Genomic DNA, 23,962 nt, shown 5'->3' with positions numbered 1-23,962 from the left:
ACGCCGCGCAGCGGAAAATTTTCTAGAATGAAGTACGAAAAATGTGCAGGAGGACCCCTTTTTCTTTCAAATAAACATTTGTAGAAAATTTCAGTCGGCGAAAATGGGGGGGGGGGGGCAAAAAAGACATGTTTGCCCCCCCCCCCCCCCCCCCCCCCCCCCCGTCCTGGGGAACGGGGGGAGGGGGCAGTTGTACACATCCTTGTACACATCCATATCAATGGCGACGCTAACAGGAAATTAATGAATATGCAAAATGGCGTGCGAGCGTCGAAGGGTCGAGATTTTGGTGTTTGGAGGTCCGGGGGTCTCTCCTTGAAAAAAAAATTACGATTTAGAATGGCTGAGATAATTTTTACGATGTATTTTGATGATTTTGCGAACGCCGAATGCGCGAAATTTTGGTGTTTTGGGGGTCTGGGGATCTCCCCCGGAAAAAATTACGATTTTGATGATTTTGCGAGCGCCGAATGCGCGAGACTTTGGTGTTCTGGGGGTCCGGGGGTCTCCCCCGCGAAAAATATTACGATTTGGAATGGCCAAGATGAGTTTTACGGTGTATTTTGAGGATTTTAATGCGTTCTTAACGTGGTAATTTTTCGATTTCAGTTTTCCTGCATTTAGAAATTATAATTGTGAATGTCGTCATATCATTATGCAACCCTGCTCGATCTGAACATACGACTTCACACCATCAGCACATTGTTGTTTAACTAAAAAAAATAATGAATTGATTTAATTGTCTTGCTTAGACATATAAACAATATAATATTTTAAGAATCATTTTTGAAATAGTAGAATCCCTTGATGGACATTTTTAGTCTAGTTCATGTGTATTTAATTTTTATTATTAAAGGTTTGAACATTACGTGCTTGAACTTTTAGGAAATGCGCCGCAAAGCGGCAAAATTTTCTAAAATGAAGTACGAAAAATGTGCAGGAGGACCCTTTTCTTCCTACGCCCCTGCAGTTGCACATTTAAAAAGTTTAATGAACTTGGTACCCACTACTGACCGATGTAAATCATGCTAATAAAAGATGGATCTTTTCTCTATTTCTGTTATTCTTTACCTTTTTCTTTCCTCTTGGAAATGTTTTATAACATGGGAAAACTAAAAATGAAGTCTATATAGCAGGAATAACAAAACACATAGCCACCTGTCAGCCATGCATGGTTTTTTTCTGATTGGTCACCCGAGTTCGGATAAAGAATGAAACAAATACATACACTGTATATAAGCACCATATGAAATCAGCCAGTGATGATACCCATTTAACCTTTTAATATATGAAGAGTGTTTGATTCAATTGCATATGTTTTCTATGAAAATTGAGCAAATAATGCTCATAAATGTGTTTCCCTATATAAACTATGGTACAGACCCTATCCCCTGGGGAAAATTCCGAGACCCCAGGGCCATGAAATTCACAATATTGGTAGAGGGCCTTGAGACCTTTCAATCTATGAAGAGTTATTCTGACAAACAAAATGATACATTTTCGTACGGAACCTACCGAAGCATAATGAGTTAGGTCCTAGGTCCCAATTTACCAGGCGGGAAGCTGCCATGTAAGCACATAAACCCGTGTTTCTTAGTATATGTGTACATACATGTATGTATTAGATTCCCAAAAAGCTAAGTGGGCTATGCGGAAGCTTATACTATTTGTTTGGAAATAATATGGAAATAAACTATGATATGATAGTATTGCTAACAATTTCAAATGGTGGAAATGAAACCACGATCTGCGGAGGATTTCCCCCATAATGGTACAAAACACGCGTTCTTTGTAGTAAAACGTAGTAAAACAAGTCACGTGATTATACCTCATTCATGCCATTGGCTGAAATAAATATGGAATTGTATTAGTGGGTAACTAGTGATCACATGAGTGTGTGTTTACTTCCAAATAGAGTGATTTCTCTGACCTGGTATTTATACATAATTAGGCCTTTTGAAGAAAATCTTATTTTCTCTGTGTTATATGTATATGTTCTGAACCCTAAAGCAGGTAATAATACATATAAATATAAATTTAGAATTCTACGAATTTAGCCGGGAGTAGCCGATCTTCGCTGATCCTAGATTAGACGGTTAGACCTATTGAATTGGTCAATTCGCATTATATCATTTATTTACAAAACGTGGAAATGACAGTTTTATAACTCATTTCAGTTCATTATTTATAGTAAAATAATACATATGTGCAAGTCAAAATGATATGCATGCAATATTAATAACATTTTGGAGTCTAAATATTTTCAAATAAATCAATTTCCCCGAAGAAATGGCAAGCAAACTATCGCCATATTTGGAAGTAAACACAAAATCACGTGATCACTAGTTACCCATAATACAATTGTATATTCCGGCCAATGGCATGAATGAGGTATAAGCACGTGACTTTTTTTACTACGTTTTTACTACAAAAAATAGATGCAGATACAATGTATATCCCGAGTTTGGAGCTAAAACCGCGTCCCGCGGGAGGATTTTTAGCCCAAAGGTTGAATCTGGCCATTAAGACCGTAACAAAAATTCGTTGTGCCTTTATTTAAGTGTATCGAGGGATGTAAATATCTATGTATACATGTATATATGGACAGGGCAAGCTAACAAGTAAAGCTGGTTTCCAAATGGGTATTGTGTATCTGTACTGTGACCTTTTTGGCTTTTAAATTACGTAACTGGTATTTTTCGTGATTCGCAAAAAAATGAAATCTTGAAAAAATCATATATAGTATAGTACGGTATGTACCACATGGACTTGGTACAAATGCTAATCCACAAAGCACAAACAGAGCTTTTAAACGAATTTTCAACCCACGGTTATATATATTAATAAATGATTATGGCCAAGAAGATGAAAATTTGTTGTACAAAGCAGAGTCCTTTTGCACTCTAACTTCCTCAGCTCGGACTAACAGTTACAATGTGTACATACACGCAGGCTACAGCTGCATGGCCGGGATGTGCAGGATCACATTTTTTAATTTTGAAATCAAATAAATAAAAACTTTTCTGAATTAACAAAATCAACGTCGAACTCTGCTGTATGGTGCCTTGCTGCATATACACAGTGCCCTATGAAAGGGTGGCCTTTGAATTCCACTTTCAAGACCAGATGTCGACATCTTTTAGTTTAGATGTCGACATCAATAACTGACAAGTCGGTGTCAGTCGACATATTCTTCTGTTTATGTCGACATCTTCCGATATGATGTCGACTTAATGCCTTAATTATGTCGACATCATTAAGTCGTAAGTCGGCAACTCGATGGCAGAAATATGCCACCATAGAAAGGATTGCCTTTGATTTCCACTTTCAAGAGCAGATGTCGACATCAATGACTGACAAGTCGGTGTCACGCCCGAGCATAAACACGATTAATCGCCGAGTTACCGACTTTCTACATAGTTATCTTGGAATCATTGTGTGGGCAGGTACATGTGGTAAGTCGACATATTCTTGTGTTTATGTCGACATCTTTCTATATTATGTCGACATAATGCCTTAATTATGTCGACATCATTAAGTCGTAAGTCGGCAAGTCGATGGCAGAAATATGCCACCATAGTATCTTGATATTTTTATAACGACTTAATAATGACGACAAGTTGTGATATTATCTAAACATGTCGACGTTTACATGACGATATGCTAAGTTCAATGTTATCAAGTCGACATAAGTAATGTCGACAAAATGACATTTAACACAACAAGTAGAGGTCCATATACGTTTCCGTATTATGTGGGCATGTACATGTGGTAAGTCGACATATTCTACTGATTATGTCGACATCTTCCTATATGATGTCGACATAATGCCTTAATTATGTCGACATCATTACTAGTAAGTCGTAAGTCGGCAAGTCGATGGCAGAAATATGCCACAGATCTTCTGGAAACTGTCGGAGTAGTCTTTCAGAAGCATTCTGAACTTTTCCATTTCCATGGCCAACTCTGCTAACTTGTGTGGTATTGATCCGTACGTGTTTGTTAGGTCTAGATGCAACATTGCATTTTCTCTCTCATGCTTTCCTGTAGAACGAATATACATACCGACCTACTATACCTTTCGGCAGGGTATGAAATGGTGCCTATGTGTCGTAGTGGGGCACTGCTATAGAAAATCGCCCAGGCCCATTTTTCTATCCTTTTTTAAGGTTTTGAATTGATTTAAGCGTACAAATGAATTTATATATTATTTTTGTCAAAAACAAACATAACGACAATTCTTTACATATACTCTACCACTCATAAGACGTCAAATTCATAATTTGTAGACTTGTATAATTTTCCTTCGAAAAAAATCATCATATTTATATGTGAAAAAAATCTTTCGCTGTGAATTTGAATTTCTTTGCTCCATTAGCAATAGGGACCAATTGTAGCTCTAAAGACGACACCATTATCTGTCTAAAGTATTTTGGGCTACAATATCGCAGCTAGCTTCCCTGGTGATCTGGGTAAATATGTTGGTATGATCTAAACATCCAGATATTCCAGGAATGCCTCCCTTCTGGACTAACATGTCTACGTCCTTGATGTCCAGCATGTGTTGCCAAGATTGCCTGCATGACCCGATACTTAAGGTACTCCATTGGGCCCCGGTGCTGATTCTGCTCTCGCATTTCGAATAACTTGCCAAACCGCAGAATGTTTGGTCTCGCTCTCATCATGCCTCTGTTGAATCTTCTACCTCTTTTTTATCTTTGTATTTTCTGTCAGATCTTCTCCCCTAGTCCTTGTATCACTGTAGGTCCTCTTACGTTCCTCTACTGTTTCCTTTGAACAGTCCAATTGTCCAGGTCCTTTGCTCCTAAATAGCTTTTTAACAAACTGGAAATGATATGCTAAAAAGCTTATCTTCCTCATTCATCTTGCTGTACGACGACTACTGATGTTTTCTGCTCTTCTTAGTGCCCTGAGTTTTGCCCTGAAACGTTGCGTAAGCTCGATAATAGGCTGTTTAATTAATTGAATTACCTGTTTCTTCAACGTTTTCAGTTCCCCTCTGATGTTACCGATGTCCCTCTCTCGGCTGCTTTCTTTGATAAAAAAGTGCCAAGCCTCTGTTCCAAGCAAGCGTTTCTCAGCCTCAGTACGTTACATTTGCTAGTGCCCAGCTAACACTGACTTGTTTTCCTGAATAACGGGGAATGTCTCCCCCTCGCCCGCCCCCAATTTTGTCCAACTTTGGTTAAGGACTTGGTCTGGTGAGGTTTCAGTCTCGTTGAAACATTGGTTTTGCCAATTTCGCGAATATTCATACTTATCAGACAACTAAATTTTATAATATTGCTTAGGTTGTCGTGTGTATACTCAAAACAGTGAAAATCCGGTAGAATCACACGTTTACGTCAAATAGCTATCATTGTTTCATTATAGCTCAAATTCAAGTGCACCACTATATTATTTCTATTATATTGTTAATTTGGTATTAATGCCTATTTCTAAAAATCCATATTAGAATTAAAGTTAGGTATCAGAAAAAAACTGAATATTTACACCAGAGAAAAAAATCACACATCAAGGTTACCATGGCACATAACATATGCTTCTGATAGGTCAAAATTTAGATATTTTCTAACTAAGCTGAAAATTGTTATATAAAAGATAATGTTCAGTGGTTACACAATAAAAGTAGTTTTCAAGACAGCACAATTCATTTGGTTGCCACGCAGTTGAAGATAGACTTTTGTAGCGGGATTGGACTGGATCGATCATCGGTAACCAGGTAGTTCAGTCGGTAGAGCACTCGGCTAGTACTCGGAGGGTACCTGGTTCGAATCCCAGTCTGGCCACTACCTCTCCTATTACACTTATTATATAAACGAAATATTTGTGAGTCAGATATTCGCTTACGTTTTGAATTAGAATATAATACTTATTTTTTTTTCAATATCAATTGCGTGTTTTTCAACTTGAATGTCCGATTTTAAGTTGTACATGTACATACTTAGTACTGTACATTACCGATCTAGGAAAAAAACTATTGCTTTGATAAATCAAAGAACAAAAAGCAAATGTCAGTATTGATTCTACGTTTTTAGCTTTTGTAGATATTATCAAAGTCATTTATTTTATATCGTTACATTGCTTTGTTTTCACAGAAAGTTAACAGTAAAAAAATATAACGTCAACTTATTTTAAAGTTTTTCATTAAACAATGTTTTTTCCTTATAATCATCCACACTGCTACCATCATTGTCATTTTCCAGATCTTCAACCTTTAAATACAAAACTTCATAGTATTTCCATCCAACCTACTGTAAAATACATGTAACGTAAGGTACTTTCACTACTTTGATGTTTGAGTCTTGTCACAGAGTTGTTTCCCTTTGAGCACCTGTTCCTGAAACACAAAGTTTTCGTGTGAACATTGCATTGACTACGCAACAAACATCCTGCCTTTAATAACAATAAAAAATAATAAATTTGGTTAAATGAAATATTTAATTTTGCAGGTCTTCTGATAATATTACATTCCAGTATTTTCGCTTCACATCATTGGAACTCTCTACGAATAGGAGGTAAATAAAACTTAGCAACACAGAAACAAAAATGGCGACAGTGTGAAAGTGGTACACTTATGCGCAAAAGACGTACGTGTTTAACACTAAAACGCTGAAGAACTATTCGTCACAAGTAAGTATTTTAAAACAGCAACATTTTATTAGATCGGCAATTCACTGGTTAGCCTAATGGCCTTCTACTTCATGTTCTACAAGAACGAAAAAAATCATAAAATAGAAAATCTAGGCCTACTTGCTGCACTCCGTTCCCGACAGGTTACTGTAAAGTCAAATTTCAGAAAATTTTGCAAGCTTCTAATCCTATGTAATATTTTCTTATTGACAGTCTATTCTAATTTCTAGGTTCAACTTTGCTATTAATTAGAGAAGTAACATGTTACATCAGTTTCCTTGTACGCTATCACTAGCAGCTGCGCTCACCGACTACTGTAGGTTTACTATTTCGTACATACTGAGTCAGTACGTACCATCTTGGACAGACATAATTCCTTAGTGTTAACACACTATTCTGGTCTACTCCAACAATGTTAGAGGTTTAACATGACAAGATACTTTTGAAACATTCCGTTGTACTTCACTGATACTTCGCTGATGGTGGCCTCGTTAAAGCATAAACATCTATTGAGAGGCATTGATGATGTATTGAATCTTTGTGGCGATAGTTGTTTTTTCCCCCTCCTTCACCGACTTTTGAGTTCAGGCTACCGTTTCTTATAATGTTATTTACAAGTATTCAGAAGTATCACTATTAACAAATTACAAAAAATATATCTATATATTCCAGTCATATTAAAGGACTGAAAATAAGAATCATATTGAAATATCGATGTCAAATAAATGGAGGGTACCTTAAGGCTAGTTTTTAGAATTGGTCTATAGACTGTATAGATGTATAATAAAGTCAATTTCCTTAGATCAAATCTATCTTAAATAGTTATACTATAGGCCTCACTATGGATGTTCACTTAGGACAAACTGGTTGTTGTTCTTCCAGTATTTATTTAGCTGATTCTTAAAGCTGTTGATTTCTTGGCATTGACTACCTCGTTTGGTAATGCATTCCAGTGGTTGATGACTCTATTGGAGAAGGCATTTTTTTGTAGTATTTAGCCTGACCTGTCTCTTGTGCAGTTTGTGGGTATTTCCTCAAGTTGACTGGTATGGTCAACTACTAAACATTGTGGCCGAGACTATTTTATCGTGTTTATTGATAATCTAGTATAGTTGAATCAAATCACAACGTTTATGTCTATACTCCAGTTTCGGGAGACCCAGTGTTCTTAGTCTGTCTTCATAGGACAAGTCTTTGATAGTTTCAATCCTCTTTGTAGCTCTACGTTGAACGCTTTTGATTTTGATGATATCTTTTTGTAGGAATGGTGACCAGATGGTAGTGGCATATTCTAGGTGCAGTCGTACCAGGGATTTGTAGAGAGTTCTGAATATGTACTGGTCCATGTATGTAAATGTCTTAAAAATGACTCCCATGATATGATTACCTTTTTGTGCTGCTATGTTAGCTTGTTCTGAAAAGTTCAGCTTCTCATCTATGGTCATACCTATAGATCCTTCTCTGTTGAAACTTTCTGGATAATTATGTTTGAGAATTCGTCCTGGATATTGTATTGTGATGTTTTCTCGTTGTTTTCAATCTCTCTATGTTTACACTTGGTAAGATTGAGAGTCATCAGCTAGTTCTCTGCCCACTTTACCATTTTATCTATGCTATTCTGTAGTTCTTGTCTGCTACCTGGAGTAGATTTTTTTGTATAGTTTGGTGTCGTCAGCAAACATTTTAACAAGGCATGGCACAGCTTCTGGAATATCATTTACATATATCAGAAACAGTACTGGTCCCAGAACACTTCCTTGGAGAACTCCACTTGTTACTGGTAGACTCTGGTAACATGTTCCGTTGACAATTACTCGCTGTTCCATGTCCGTGAGAAAATTTCTGATCCATCGGAGTTTTCTCCCTTTAATGCCATATTGTTCCAGTTTGTGTAGCAATAAGCTGTGACATACTTTGTCAACGCCTTACTGAAGTCCAGGTATATCACGTCAGTATTGAGGCCTTCGTCCATTGATATTGTCCAGGCATTCCAGTAGTTGGGTGGTGCATGAATGTCCCTGTCTGAATCCGTGTTGCTCTTTTGCGAATAGGTTGCTGTTATCGATATGTTTGACGATTTCGTCTCTCATGAGCTCACTATTCTTTGTAAAATCTTGCTAGGTACTGTGGTAAGGCTGATTGGTCTGTAGTTACTAGGGTCTTTTTACCTGGCATACAGAGTGTCCCTTATTGGATTGTTTTAATGAATATACTAGTTAGAAATCTTGTTATTTCATTAACTGTTTTCGCCGATAGCATTGGATGGATATTATCAGGACCTGGTGACTTGTTAGGGTTGATTTTGTTGATGTTTTTTTCAACTTGTGTGTCAGTCACAGTAACTGTCTCAAGGGGTTCAGCATAGTTTCTGGTTTGAAGGTGTGGTCTTTCAGTGATTCTTTCCTCTGCAGTAAACACACTGGCGAAGTATATATTCATGGTATTGGCTATTTCTTCGGAGGTCGATGTTAGCTCTTCTGATGGCTTTGTAACATTTCCAATTGTTGTAGCTGTGTCGGTTTTAGTTCGAACATATTTCCAGAAAAGCTTAGGATTGGTTTTCATTTTGTCAGCCAAGTCTTTTTTGTAGTGGTATTTTTGAATGCCTCAGAGTCTGTATAGCTCGGTTCCTAGCCATTTTATATTCAGCAGAATTGTGAGCAGAATTACAGTGTAGGTATTTGGACCAGCATTTCCATTTCCGTCTGATTGCATGATTTGGGGCCGAAATTTGGCCCCATTCCCCATGGCATTAAAGCCTCTAAATTTTTCCCAATTGAAGCCTTAAATTTCCCAAAATCAAAGTTTCTTGATGACTTTCCATGTAATGCGTGAACTTAGTTGGCTAAGGCTTAATTATTTCTGAATTGGCTTCAGAAAAGGACATAAGCTACACTGGAAATAAAAAATCTTATTCGTTATGCTTTATTTCCTATTTAATAATTTTCCCTAAATCTTGGTTTTGTCGTACATTTTCCCAAATTCAAATCCAGGGGGCCACTCCCAAAGCAGTGAGAAAAAGCTCTGATGTTATATCTGTTAGAGCTATAAATATTGATATTTTTGCATTTTTCCTTCCGCCTTCATCTGATATCGGAAACTGCATCAAAGAGCCTTCGGAAATGAGAGTCGACAGTCAGCAAAATAATGTCTAATTAAAAACTGCTGACCACTCAACTCTCATGTTATGGGAGTATATTCTGGACATTTATGTTGGATGAAGATTGTTCTGTCAGTGAAAAATAATTTTGTTGATTGTGTGTGATAACCATCCTGTCAATTGAGTGTCCTGACTAAGAGTATCTGTTGGAATAACTATGGCTCTACCGACTGAACCAAACAAGCAGGCTCTGTCAACTGAGTGACAGTGACCATATACGGTATACTGTATACAAGCGCCCAAGGGCGTATACAAATTGAAAAGAATGAAAAGGTGCTAATAGAACGAAATTGTATTGCTTGTTTGTTTGTTTGTTTAATTAATTAACGTCCTATTAACAGCTATGGTCATGTAAGGACGGCCTCCCATGTATGTGGTGTGTTGCGTGTATGTTGTGCGAGGTGCATGTTTTTGGAGACTGCGTTATATTCATGTTGTGTCTTCTTGTATATTGGAACTGTTGCCCTTTTTATAGTGCTATATCACTGAAGTATGCGGCCGAAGACACTGAGCAACACACCCCACCCGGTCACATTATACTGACAACGGGCGAACCAGTCGTCCCACTCCCCGTATGCTGAGCGGTAAGCAAGAGCAGAAACTACTATTTTTATAGACTCTGGTGTGTCTCGTCCAGGGGACAGAACCCAGATCCTTCCTCACAGTGGCAAACCTCAACTCAAGACCAATAGTAAGGCGGTGCCATGGGAGGCATTAGGAAAGATAAATTCAGTTAGGAAGAAGAGAAAAGTTAAGATCCTAAATTTAGTCGCCTTATACGATCATGCAATAGGGGCAGGCAGCAGGTACTATTCTAACGCACTTCCTGCAGGGCAGAATTGTATTACAAATCTATACAATTGTATTGTAAATCTATACATTTTTATGTAGTTTTGGTCTTGATTTATGCCAGGGCAATTGAAATCTAGGCCTCAAATGGGGGGAGGGGCGCTTATAGGGACATGAGCGCTTATTAGGTCGAATACGGTACTAATATTTAATACTTTATACATGTCACACCAATCTGCTCCTTATACAATAGGGATATACTTAACCCAGCATAATTTTAACCATTCTATTTTTCACAGGCCATGAAGACACAACCAGTACAGAGAGGGGAGGAACCCCCTATGTTCCTACAGCGCCCTTCCACTGGAAAGTCACAAGATGTACGTCACATACTTGCCAAGACATTTAGGGAAATTTACACTCGTGATGCTATTAGTGCTGACACTGTAGCAAACCTTGGTGTCTCTAAACATGGGGATGATCCTTATCATGAACGCTATGTTGAAGCTCTGCAGAAGGTAAGCATACAAATATTTTGGCAGATTTTTTCTAAATAATGTTACTCTATAGTTAAATTTCATTATTTACTTTTTATTAACTTATATTATGATCATACATTTTGAAAAAAATTGTGACATTAAATTTTGTGAATTTTGGTGAATCCTCAAATTTAATGAAATTAAGACCATTGCAAATATTAGTATGTATACATTAATGAATAAAGGTTCTATTTTCAGCTGAACATCACTAATTTATACCCAGTTATTCTCATCTCGCTGAATATTCAATTAGTGCAGTCATATTTTAATAGAAAGTATCTTTTTATTCTCTGTAACAGGTATTTGAAGAGCGGCAGAAGCGTTTAGAAGAGGCTGCTAAACTTGAACGCCACATCATGCAAGCGCAGGCCAGGGCTATGTCAGCAGATGAGCGTCAGCTGAATCGAGTAACACAAAGTTGTGATAACTACTCAGAGCTTGGTCTGCCTCCAGGTATGTTAGCTTCCAGCTACTACCAAAGCATTACATAGTTGTAACTTTCAAAAGATAAAGTTTAATTTCATCACATTGAAAATTTGAAATTTGTCTATACATGCAGCTTTGATATTATGGATCAAATTTTTGTAATCTATCAAATGTCATGAAAATATTCATTGTCGGAGACCAAGGGTGTTCTTTAAGTGTAGTATAGCATAGTGCAATCAACCATAGGTCTCCGGCAATGGAAAAATTGTCCTTACAATAAAACATGAATACAGAAATTCTGTTAGATACTAGAAGTAAATATACTTACTGTATTTTGAATCCATGATCTTCCTGGTCATCTAAATTTAACCTTGAGTTAATCAAGTGAGATCTCTAAGTGATATTAGTATTCCAGCCTCCCTACGAGATTTTTTAATGCAGTTATTATTCCTAGCATTATCATAACACCTTGATAACAAATAAAAACATTGCCAACTGTTTTGCCAGGTCGCTCCCACTTCCGTTCCTGCATCGACTCCGATTTACTGAAGAAACACAAACTGCTTTCCCCTGAGGACTATGCTACCGAGGAACAGATGACTGTCCCTGTGCCACATGGTGGGTAAAACGTGGATAAAACAAACTGGTTTGGACAAATTTACTGTAAAACTTTTCTTTAGAGACCATGCAAGATACCAAGAGAAAACTTATTAATATATACATGTAGTTAAATGGCCTCTATAGTCTAAACACAGGTCAAAATGTGTTAAAACTGACTGTTTAGGACCCATAGAAAGTTGCCTTATTATTATATAACTCCTTCTATACTGATGTTGACTATAGTCAGCGGTCGATGTTGTTGACAGATTTGTTGTTGAACTCTGTTTCTACCCAAGTCACTATTTTAGAAACAAAATAACATGTAATGAAATTGAAATGACATTGGCAAACTTCCTGTATTTTGAATTTTAAAGATACTCCACCGTTGACAGAGCATAAATGATATCCATCACTTGAACACTAATTGGTGTTTAATCGTGTATATATATGTCTAATTAACCAAAGGCAAAAATTATATAGAATAATTTATTTTGCCTTTGGTCCATGCGCAATCAGTACTTCATTCCATATAAGATATAGTGCCACAGAATTTTTTCGGGATGCAATTAAATATTTTTGGTAATTTTAACTTGAAGTAAAATGAGAAGCTCAAACTTTTCAATGGTGGTAATGGTGTAAAGTAAGTAACTTTTGTAACTGATAAAAAGTACTAAATCGTCTGCTCCTGTTTTTGATATTAAAGAAATGTCATTTGTCAGCGGTGGAGCATCTTTAAAGTTTATTGGAGTTTAATTGTTATAAACTACAAAGAATTATATTTTTTCCTGATCAGGTCCAAAGGTGCCTAGTTATGCACGTGAGACAGTGTCCTCACAACAACGGACTCGCCCTGTTGACCAAACAGAAGAAACTCCACAGCCTGCTGTATTCCACAGCCGGAGTGACCTTGTACACCAAAGCTATGTGTCAGACAGTATCAATGTGGAACAAGAAATTCTGGAGTCCGAGCCTGCTTCGTCCGAGACAGAATCGGTCAGTAGAGCTCCTAATCCTTCCATATTGTACTTGTTAATGGATAATGTAAATCAACTCTCTTTAACATGCAATTTACTTTGTGAATTTCCTATCAAAATCAATTAGCAAAAGTTTATCTTTGTGAATTGATATCTCTATTATTTATATTCATAAGAATTTTAATTTAATTTTTAAATCCTCAAATGTTGACCTTCACAAATTTGTTTTGGAAATTGCATTTATACAAAGATTGAAATTTTGAACATGAAATGTTAGAGATCACTTATTGGTCTATCTCTAAAGCTCATTATTTAGCTTAGAGCTTAGATATTGAGTTTAGAGTTAAAATATTGAGCTTAATGATCATGACGTGTTAGATGATTTTTGCCTTTTCTATTGCCTAATTAGGTGGTATTTCCAAAAAGAGGTGGTTGGAAAATCCATATGAGTGAGGCACAGCGCGAGGTTGATAGAAAAGATCTGGCTAATCTTCAGGCTCGCGTGAATTACGTTCGTAATCCGAGATTTGTTCCTCCATCAGCTTTGCCTGGTGGCAGGTCCCTGATAATGCCTGGCCGTCCTAAACCAAAAGAAATTGGTATACAGGCTAAACCTGATACGAGCAAGTAAGTACAAATTACAAATACTTGTAGAACTTAAAAAATGGCGAAGTGTATTCTCAAAGTTTATTATTTTAGATTTTATCAAGCAGTATAAAATATTCACAACTTTGTCACAAGACTTCTATGTGAAACCATAATTTTAAGAAAAATTATCAATATTTAACAATTATGGGCCTTTGTTGAGGTTAATATGTTGTTACATCTCTCTGGTAGAACTACCAAATGGTCAAGGGTATATATTCTCAGATATCATTATTTTAAATTCTTTCAAATACCGTGTGTAGTTTAACACTATACTAACCAAATCAATGGTTGTTATAGTTATCAAATATATAAGTACCTATATGTAAACCACTCTCTTTAGGAATTCAGCAAATTGTATAGATTTCACAAATCTGATATGTTTTAACAAGACTAGATAGAAACATTGCCATTAAAAAAATCCTGATTTCATTTCAGACCTAAGGAGCTGTCCGTTGTATTTCTAGTATCACCACCTATCGTGAAATTTTCGGACTACAAAGTTGGTCAAGTATATGAGGTAATTTTTGATGGATTCGATTTTGGAATCAAAGTAGCTGATCAATCTGTTATCTACAATAATCTACAATTCTTGTCTTTTTTTATCAAATATTCTTTGCCTTTATTGAAGTCCTCCAATGAAACAAAATGTAATAAAACTAATTTATTTGGCCTGTGATGAACAAAGACAAAAAAAATTGTTTTCTAAAGTTTTACATGAAATAATGACAGATGTTAACTAGAATTAAGGTAAAAAATGTTAAAAGCTGAAGTGCTGGGTAAAGTTTTATTTTAGCCAATTTCAATGCATTTGTGAACATTTGTGAACCAGTAGAGATTAAAGCCATCACTTGTTTGTGTGTTTGCTAGTTGACCTTAGAGCTGAAGAACATCTCCTCTGTGATGAGACAGTGTACTGTTCTACCACCAACAACTCCATTCTTCTCTGTTGGACTTGGTAAGTTCCTAACCCCTGTGATATTACGACTCCATATATTTACCATGTCCCCGTGTCTCCATGCCTTGCATAAAGCCATACATATTTTTTGATATTATGTCTTAACAAAGTACCAGATAAATAAATTAACCATGCCTAAACAGATATTTCAGGCAATGGTAATATTACGCCATTGCCAATATTAACAATAATTTTGAAAGTAACGCAATTAAGAATAATTTTGAAAGTAACGTAATAAAAGATGTCCACACCACAAAATTAATCAGAATAATCATTAAAAGAAAAGGTAAAAAGTACACAATATGTTAAAAAAAAAGCTTTTTGAGAGTAGATTTATTGGCTCTTGAAATATCCAGTTGAGTGATGCAGGTCATTTGGGCCTCTTGTTGTTTTGTAGGTCAGTTCCCTGGAGAGCATGGCCTGGTAGCTCCAGGAATGAGCTGTCACTATGCTATCAGGTTTGCACCAGACGCATTGAGAGACTTTGATGATGAGATCAAGATCCAGACTCAATCATCAAACATTGTCAGTGTCCCACTTCAGGGTCGAAGGCCACCTCCAAAAATAACACGTAAGTATTTCTAAAATTGTTTGATCAGCATCCCTCTTCAAGGTCAAAGGCCATCTTTAAAGATAATATGTAATTCATGTATTACCCGCGACGATACTTTGGTGTTAATTTCACTTTAAAGTTTTGCGTTTAGCTCTATTTCTCAAAAAGTTTAAGTCCAATCCTAACCAAACTTTGAACATAGCTGAAGGACATCATTATGGTGGGATGAAGAGGCTGTGAAACTTAATGATGCCAATTTATACTTAGCTTTTTTTTTTTTTTTTAAATATTCTGTTATAGTTATGTAATAAATCAACAATGTGTACTTATGATTACGCATAATTCTTGTTCTGAATTTGGCTCTGTTATCCAGCAGTTGTTTGGGAATAGATAACATTGTCTTTACTAGTGTAGAAAAAGGCAGTTCTCACACACTGCACAATAATGCGTCATGATGATATTTAATCATTTTTTGTTCAAATATGTAATAAAAATAATAAAAATAGGTTCCTCCTAACTATCTGTCAGCTCCCCTCTTACATGTGCTATTTGACTTTGTGGTTGCAGTACCCCCTGTCCTCGATGTTGGATTCTGCCTAGTTGGAGGGTACCATGTGGTCCAGTTTATTGTGAAGAATACTGGTGGGAATGGAAGGTTCTGTATCATGCCTAGGTCCTCCTGGCCAGCCACAAATTTCAAGGTTAGATTTAACTTATTGACCATAATATTACTTTAATATATGGTATAAATGTTTAAAATTCTTTTAATTCTCTTTCAAGTTAGCCATGATTTTAACATATTTGACCCAAATAAGCACCAAGGGTGTTAAATAATTGAAACAAATAAGAAAGGGATCTTTTAAAACATTCTTGGGTGATCTTTATATACACGTTTAATTCTCTACACTAAGACTATTTTATCTGTATGTAAATGGCAGTTACAGATTTGTATGTTGATGTTTTGATTTCATATTTCAACAGTCCGTTGTTAGGAATGGAAGTGTCATCATTCAGCCGTTTGAAGTCCGCCCGTCTGTCCTTGAGTTGATGAAGGGGGAGAGTGGAGTGATAGAGATTATTTTCACACCTCCTTCTGTGAAGAGCTACACCCAGGACATAACTCTTGTCTGTGATAATTGTCACGTCAAACACTTCACCATCAAAGGTAAATTAGGAGTTATATACTGTAAACCGACCTATTTTTGTGTGCGATTAATTTTTGCAGACTTTACAGGCAATAAGAAATCATGAAAATAAATATCTGCGAAACTGTTTCAATACAGGCAAAGTAAGGCTTCTGAAGTCTAGAACCCGAATTGAAACTGAAGTTTTAAACGTGAAATTAAGTTGCCGCGAAAATAATTTGTTTTTTTGTCTCATCTCTCAGTGTTTATATAGAAATAGGTTACAGTACTAACATACATCAAATACTGAAAATCAGCTTTTGTTTGCGTACGATGTACTTATTTAATTTCACAATCCAAGTAAATTCATGAAAGTTTATCTCTGCGAATTATCATCTACATCATCATAGAAATTTAGATTTAATGTTTCAATCTGTGAATGTTATTAATCTTCACGAACTTGTTTTGATCTGAAAATTGTGATAATTTATTAGCTACAAAAGTGTGTTTTTCTAAGCTATGACCAGAAAAAACCAGAAAAATGTTAATTGCTGTGTTAATTACTATATAGGTATTGCTCAGAGGGCTAGTGTGGATCTCACAATGGTTGAAAGAGGAGAAGGAAATATCGCCCCCGGGGAGCTGACGGACAACACAGCTGAACATATGATAAGATTTGATGATCTTAATCCCTTCACATACACTGATCGTACCATTGCAGTAAAAAATTGCACGTATGTAAAATCTTTTACTTACATTTACCTCTGATCAAGTATACTTTATACCATCTGGTACTTTTAACAAAATTGTTTGAAAATGAAACTTCCAATGTTACAATTGCATATAGAGTTAGTAATGTTGCAAGTTCTTGAGATAATTTAAGCTTGATGATTTATTTATTATAAGTTTAATATTCATATAGATTAAACAATATATCAAATTGATTGTATACTTTAAGCTTATATATACATTCAGCGACAATTCAAGTTACTGTAATTCAACTTATATTTGCTGAATTGTAAGTGTATCATGAATATTCAAAATCTTGTAGCTAAATTTAACTTATTTCTACTAGTGCAATTACAGTATAACCTGCTTAATTGAATACCTCTATAAAGATCACATACTTAATAAGACTACTTCTCTAGGGTCCCAAATGACCAATTTCAACACATTTCAACCTGTTTAAAAGACCACCTGACTAGACAGACCATGTTTGATATGGCCTTTTGGTAGTTTTTATAGACAGGTTTGACTGTACCTCTTAGCTTAATTCAAAGTTCTTATGACTATTTTGATTAAACATTGACTACAACTTTGACAGAAATGTCCAAATGCCCTTCCAATGGGTGATTTACAAACCAGACATGAAGGAAGAAGAAATTGACGGCCAGAGAAAGATTGTGCGGGCTCCTGATGTTGATTCTGTGTTCAGTGTTCACCCGCCGTCAGGAAACTTACCTCCAGCCGGAGACATGGAATTCCGCATTACATTTGCACCACCACTGGTAATGTCATTTTCTATTACCCGGTAACTTTTCATTGATAAATGTAATTTTTCCAGAGCAAGAAATGTGATTGCAGTATGAAATATCCTGCTGTTATTGAAAACAAGCTTTGGGCTTTAGCAGTCTACCCTAAATTCAAAGACTGATCTCCCCCAAGAGGGTCCTGTTCCACTAGTGCAGTATATGCAGCTGAAAAAAAAGTTTTTAAAGATGTTTACAGTTGTTATGTTCGGTTTAAAATGCAATTGGAGCTATATTACAGCCATTTAATAGTAAGTTTGCATATTCATACTTTCCAGTGCAAGACTCATTTCAAATCTCTTTTCAAGTTCCTCCTCCCAAATAGGTTTAAGCTGAAACTTGCAGAAAATGATTCTAAGATAGTTCTGACCAAGTGTTGTTAATCTTTAGGTTGATGTGAAATCCATGAAAATGGTCACCACCTTAAAAAATAGTTTTAATGTCTTCTTGATCAGTTTCACCAAAAAAGATTTAGATCAATTGTTTAGTTGCTTGTTCCTAGGTTAACCAGTTCCATAGTGTGTTACACATGATGCTGAAACAAATTCCACAGTATGAGGATGGTGACTCCGCGAAACGTGACCGACGAGCTATTCGTGAGAAGTCGAATGTCAGTGACGAAGAGGATGATGAATCCACAGAAATCTTCCCTCCATCAAGTGGATGTAAGTGTTGCAACTTTTTGTCTTCCACCTGCAACCTTGAAATGTCATACAAAAGACACGTCACATAAGACTTTAAACCCTGCAAAATACCTAAAGATAAAAATGTTATCAGCAAGTATATAGACCTTCAAGGTCTAAAGTTTACAGTGTGATACATGTCACTTGACCTACCGTATTCGAACCAATAAGCACACAGGGTGATTAAAAATTGAAACAAATAAGAGCTAGGGAACTTAATAGTACCAATTTTGGACCAGGCCTCCATAAAACTAAAGTAAAAATAACAAAACTAATACAGTTTTTATATTTAATTCAATGTAAGTAAAATTGAAGCCAGAAAAGGTAGGGGGCGCTAATCGGAATAATAGGAGCACTTACGTTAAATTTAGTGACATATAAAGTTCTTTAAATTTGAATTTAGCTTTGTGCTTTTGTTAGTGAGGAGACTACAGGACCTGACAGCTATGGAGATAGAAGTGAAGGGAAACAGTGTACCACTAAATGTGGTGTTACATCCTTACGCTGTCTACGTCCCGGGACGCAGTCTGATGGAGACCACTGTTAAGAAGAGGGTTACGGTAGGTGCTAATTAAAATCAAGTTATAATTGGCTATGATTATGGTATGTAAGTGGTGTGTAAAGTGCAGGAACCTATATATATCATATGTTATAATTTGTTAGAGTAGCGATTAAAACCCTTTAATCTAAATTCAGTTTTTGTTGTGTATAAATCAAATGTTTTGAGTTATTTGTACTGTAGAATAAGATCAAAATGAGAAAAAGAAAATGATGATTTCATGTCCTTGTCTATCCTGTCTTTACTGTAAACCAACTGTCTTTTGCTTACGATTTACTTTTGCAAATTTCACGATTAAAGTGAATTCAAGAAAGTTTGTCTCTGCGAAAGTATGTATACCTTATTTATACTGAAAGGTAATTTCATTCAATATTTAAATACGGTAATGTTGATCTTAGTTAACATGATTTGACAGTGAAATTTAGTAGCCACAAAAGAAAGTTGGTATTTAATGTACCTAGATAATTTGATGGACCACTCATGAAATTAACTGTACTCTAACTGTTTTCTCTTAAAACTAATTATAGAAAAATAAATTGTATTTTTTTAATAAGAAAAAAGGGGAGTGGTGGGAGCTTTAGTTTTGTAATCGGAGAACATTGAAATTTGTTTAGATGGCCAACCACAGTCGGTCTACAATCACATTCCAATGGCAGCCGTACAGTGAGGGATATATACTGGAGATGGAGCCACCATTTGGTGAACTCGGTAAGCATCTCACATTCTCTTCTTCGCTCACTTGGAACAACTAAGTGTTGGTGCGCTTATGTTCCGGTGTGACGTCATTCATCTGTCCATCAAGATGTAGATGCCCAATAATAATCAGGATGTCTGTCTGTCCTTTCGTCTGCCCTTCCGTCTGTCGATCTGTCTGTTCGTTGATTATTTTCTTTTGTACAATTATAATGGAAGGAAGTGTTCTTCTCAAATTTGGTAGCTGTGCTCACTTTATGGATAGCATTTTGGATAATTTGCTAATGGAAGACACTAATTGCTAAAATAAAAATAATCATTTTAGCATTTTTTGCTATGTCATTTTTTTTGGCTGAAGAAAGAAAATAAATTTGTAATTTCATTTTTTTTTTCATTCCAAATACCTGAGCTATCAAATCAATATGATTCAAGATGGAATTCAAGTTCCTAAAAATTTGCCATTCCAAGTGTTACACTGAAAAAATAATGGCCTGGTTATGGCCTTGGGGAATAGGAAGAGATATGTGGAAGAGTATGAAAATATCATGTTCTTTTATTATTTTCTTAGTTTACTTTTAGCAATTAAAGCATTGAAAATTTTGCCCTAGGCGCTATTGTAGATATCGTCATTTTTGAAAGACCATGAAGTGACTTTGTTGGGCACTAGGTGTGTTCTGCTAAAACATTTCTTTTTTGCTAAAGAAAAAAAGGTTTTCGCAACTTTTGCTAAGGCGTTTTTTGATCTAGAGTTACCAGAGGATAGGATTATTTTCCCATGCACCTAAGTACCGTCCAACCTGTCTATAAAGATCACCTGGTATAATTTGACATAGAGATACTGTAGCATTGACTGTCACCAGTGTTTTCTATAGGAATTAACGTTATAACATTTATACCACAGATCCTGGGATGGCTATGGACCTTGAGCTTGGAATAACTGGAGCTACACCTGGTAAAATCAACCACACACTTTACTGTCACGTAATGAATATGGCGGAGCCCCTCCATCTCCATGTAGAGGCAGAGTTCAAGGTAAAGCAGCCAGGATGCTGAAATGCACTAAAACTCTTTTTGTTTGTCATTGACAGTCATGGGACTTTCTATTGTATTCACATAGTTGTACAGGCTCACTTGAATTCTTGTTTATGTACCATGGAAGTACTGAAGGGATCACTCTCAAATATTCATAGGTTCCCCTAGGGCCCTAGTTGTGCATATTGCAATTTTAGGACCATCAGTTAACAAGATGGCCGCCAGGCCGCCATCTGGATTTTGATAGTTAAATTTTGTTACCGCTATTTCTCAGAAAGTATTGAAGGGATCCCTCTCAAATTTCACATGTAGGTTCCCCTAGGGCCCTAGTTGTGCATATTGCATTTTAGGACCGATCGGTTAACAAAATGGCCGCCAGGCCGCCATCTTGGATTTTGATTGTTAAAGATTGTTACCGCTATTTCTCAGAAAGTACTGAAGGGATCTCTCTCAAATTTCACATTTAGGTTCCCCTAGGGCCCTTGTTGTGCATATTGCATTTAGGACCAATCGTCGCCAAGATGGCCGCCAGGCCGCCATCTTGGATTTTGATAGTTAAAGTTTGTTACCCGCTTTTTCTCAGAAAGTACTGAAGGGATCACTCTCAAATTTCACATGTAGGTTCCCCTAGGGCCCTAGTTGTGCATATTGCATTTTAGGACCGATCAGTTAACAAGATGGCCGCCAGGCCGCCATCTTGGATTTTGATAGTTAAATTTTGTTACCGCTATTTCTCAGAAAGTATTGAAGGGATCCCTCTCAAATTTCACATGTAGGTTCCCCTAGGGCCCTAGTTGTGCATATTGCATTTTAGGACCGATCGGTTAACAAAATGGCCGCCAGGCCGCCATCTTGGATTTTGATTGTTAAAGATTGTTACCGCTATTTCTCAGAAAGTACTGAAGGGATCTCTCCCAAATTTCACATTTAGGTTCCCCTAGGGCCCTTGTTGTGCATATTGCATTTTAGGACCAATCGTCCGACAAGATGGCCGCCAGGCCGCCCATCTTGGATTTTTGATAGTTAAAGTTTGTTACCGCTTTTTCTCAGAAAGTACTGAAGTGATCTCTCTCAAATTTCACATTGTAGGTTCCCCTAGGGCCCTTACCTAGTTGTGCATTATTGCATTTTAAGGATACCGATCGGTTAACAAAATGCCGCCTGTCCGGGCCGCTCTTGGATTTGATTGTTAAACGTTTGTTACCTGCTATTTTCTCAGAAAGTACTGAAGGGGATCTCGATCCCAAATTTCACCATGTAAAGTTCCCCTAGGGCCCTTGTTTGTTGCCTATTTGATTTTGGGACCGATCGGGTCCAACAACTGAAGGGATATTGTCTCAAATTTATGTGCAGGTTTACCCTTAGTGCCCTAATTGACATTTTGGGTCCGAACGGGTCAACATAGTATGGACGACAGGCCACCATTTTAGAATTTTGATAAATTGAAGTTTGTTACCGCTATTTCTCAGAAAGTACTCAAGTGATCTGTCTCAAATTTTATATGTAGGTAACTCTCTAGGACCTGGCAAATTGCAATATGTTGACTGATTTGGTCAACAACATTCTTTGATGTTGATTATTGAAGTTTGTCAGTGTTAATATATCTCAGAAAGTACTGAAAGGATCTTTTTCTCACAATTTCATGTGTAATTAAGTAGTAAAAAGTTGAAAATGCAGAGAAAAGATCCGTGCTTTCGAGTCAACATAGATCATTCTTTGGTGGGCAGCCAAGATCCCTCTGGGATCTCTTTCTATTGTATTCACATAGTTGTACAGGCTCACTTGAATTCTTGTTTATGTACCATGAAGAAAATCATCTCTTATGTTAAGTGTACAAGGGACATAACTTTGGACAGAGTGAAAAACATTTGTGTATAAGGGAGATAACTTTAGATAGTGAAAAACATTTTGTGTAAAAGGGAAATAACTTTACACAGACATTTTGTGTACAATGGATATACCTTTAGAAAAAGGGAAAATTTGTGTACAGGGGAGATGACTTTAGACAGAGAGAAAGACATTTTGTTTACAGGCGAATAACTTTAAACAAAGTGAAAACAAATTGTGTACAGGTGACAAAGTGAAAAAATAGTATACAAGAGATATAACTTTAGACAGAGAGAAAGGCCCATTTTGTGTACAGCGGAGAAAACTTAAAAAAAGTGTACAGGGGAGATGATTAAACAGCCACACATTTTGTTTCCAGGGTCCAGAACTTGTAATTGAAGAACCAGACGTGAGTTTTGGCCTTGTCTGTTTGGGGAATCAGGCCAGAAAGGAAATAACACTGACAAATCTCGCTCAGATTATTACCAAGTGGAGTATCCATGACAGTCCCGAATTCATCGACCTGCAAAACGGTGATGTTAGTGTTTTCCTCAGTCTTTTATTTCTGTACTTTTGTTAATAAAAGTCACTAGGGAATAGTATGTGCTATTTACACATAATTCATTGCTATAAAAAAGTTGAAATATTTCTAAAGGGTTGTTAGAGAAACTGATATCAATTTTGACCAAATTTAAGAACCTTGAAGAAAGAAAATGAAGGAGATGTTTTTACAAAGTTTTTTCAAACTAAACAAGCTTGCATATCTAATAAGCTGCATTTTATTCCATGTGTCAAATAGAAATTTGTTCCAATACTGAAAAGAATAACATAAGAGTAAAGTTTGATAAGATGGTGACCAATGCCATAACAGCATATATTCAAATGATTTAGTGAAATGAATAACTTAAATCAGTCAAATATCATATATATGTTCTTTTTACTTTGTAAACACTCTTAGGATCCCAGCGAGTTTGTTTTCACTCCGGAGAGCGGTGAGTTGTCTCCCCTTGAACAGAAGACTATATCAGTAGAGTTTCGACCTACAGCTGTGAAGACGATAAAGCGTGTGTTTACAGTGAATGTTGTGGATGGTAGTGAGTGGTAAGTGCTTTAAGGACTGATTCTGTCAAGATTCTTCTGAAAACAATATAAAAATCACTAGGTCTGTCATTAATTAAAAAACGAACGACTAGCTCCAACCAGTCATACCATATAAA

The 23,962-nt window shown here is 36.4% G+C and overlaps 1 protein-coding gene across 4 annotated transcripts in view; it reads left to right on the top strand.

Moving 5' to 3' along the window:
• The first annotated feature begins 6,501 nt into the window (after nucleotides 1-6,501).
• The window catches only part of LOC138328092 (deleted in lung and esophageal cancer protein 1-like), a 38,959-nt gene continuing 21,498 nt past the window's right edge, over nucleotides 6,502-23,962 (top strand). For 3 of the 4 annotated variants that reach the window (XM_069274709.1, XM_069274706.1, XM_069274707.1), the window contains exons 1-19: nucleotides 6,503-6,654; nucleotides 10,903-11,121; nucleotides 11,442-11,595; nucleotides 12,076-12,186; nucleotides 12,962-13,161; nucleotides 13,552-13,769; nucleotides 14,226-14,307; nucleotides 14,658-14,745; nucleotides 15,143-15,316; nucleotides 15,866-15,999; nucleotides 16,280-16,463; nucleotides 16,994-17,156; nucleotides 17,747-17,930; nucleotides 18,454-18,616; nucleotides 19,055-19,194; nucleotides 19,808-19,901; nucleotides 20,788-20,918; nucleotides 23,125-23,283; nucleotides 23,704-23,846. In XM_069274709.1, coding sequence (XP_069130810.1) covers nucleotides 10,906-11,121; nucleotides 11,442-11,595; nucleotides 12,076-12,186; nucleotides 12,962-13,161; nucleotides 13,552-13,769; nucleotides 14,226-14,307; nucleotides 14,658-14,745; nucleotides 15,143-15,316; nucleotides 15,866-15,999; nucleotides 16,280-16,463; nucleotides 16,994-17,156; nucleotides 17,747-17,930; nucleotides 18,454-18,616; nucleotides 19,055-19,194; nucleotides 19,808-19,901; nucleotides 20,788-20,918; nucleotides 23,125-23,283; nucleotides 23,704-23,846 — 2,738 coding nt within the window. In that variant the 5' untranslated portion in view covers nucleotides 6,503-6,654; nucleotides 10,903-10,905. Of the gene's footprint in view, nucleotides 6,655-10,902; nucleotides 11,122-11,441; nucleotides 11,596-12,075; nucleotides 12,187-12,961; nucleotides 13,162-13,551; nucleotides 13,770-14,225; nucleotides 14,308-14,657; nucleotides 14,746-15,142; nucleotides 15,317-15,865; nucleotides 16,000-16,279; nucleotides 16,464-16,993; nucleotides 17,157-17,746; nucleotides 17,931-18,453; nucleotides 18,617-19,054; nucleotides 19,195-19,807; nucleotides 19,902-20,787; nucleotides 20,919-23,124; nucleotides 23,284-23,703; nucleotides 23,847-23,962 lie in introns of all 4 variants that reach the window. The other variant, XM_069274708.1, reaches the window with a different exon arrangement.

This window comes from Argopecten irradians, chromosome 7, assembly GCF_041381155.1.
Source record: "Argopecten irradians isolate NY chromosome 7, Ai_NY, whole genome shotgun sequence".
Classification (NCBI taxonomy): domain Eukaryota; kingdom Metazoa; phylum Mollusca; class Bivalvia; order Pectinida; family Pectinidae; genus Argopecten; species Argopecten irradians.
Note: the sequence above shows the minus strand (reverse complement) of the source record. Positions and strands in the feature narration are given on the sequence as shown.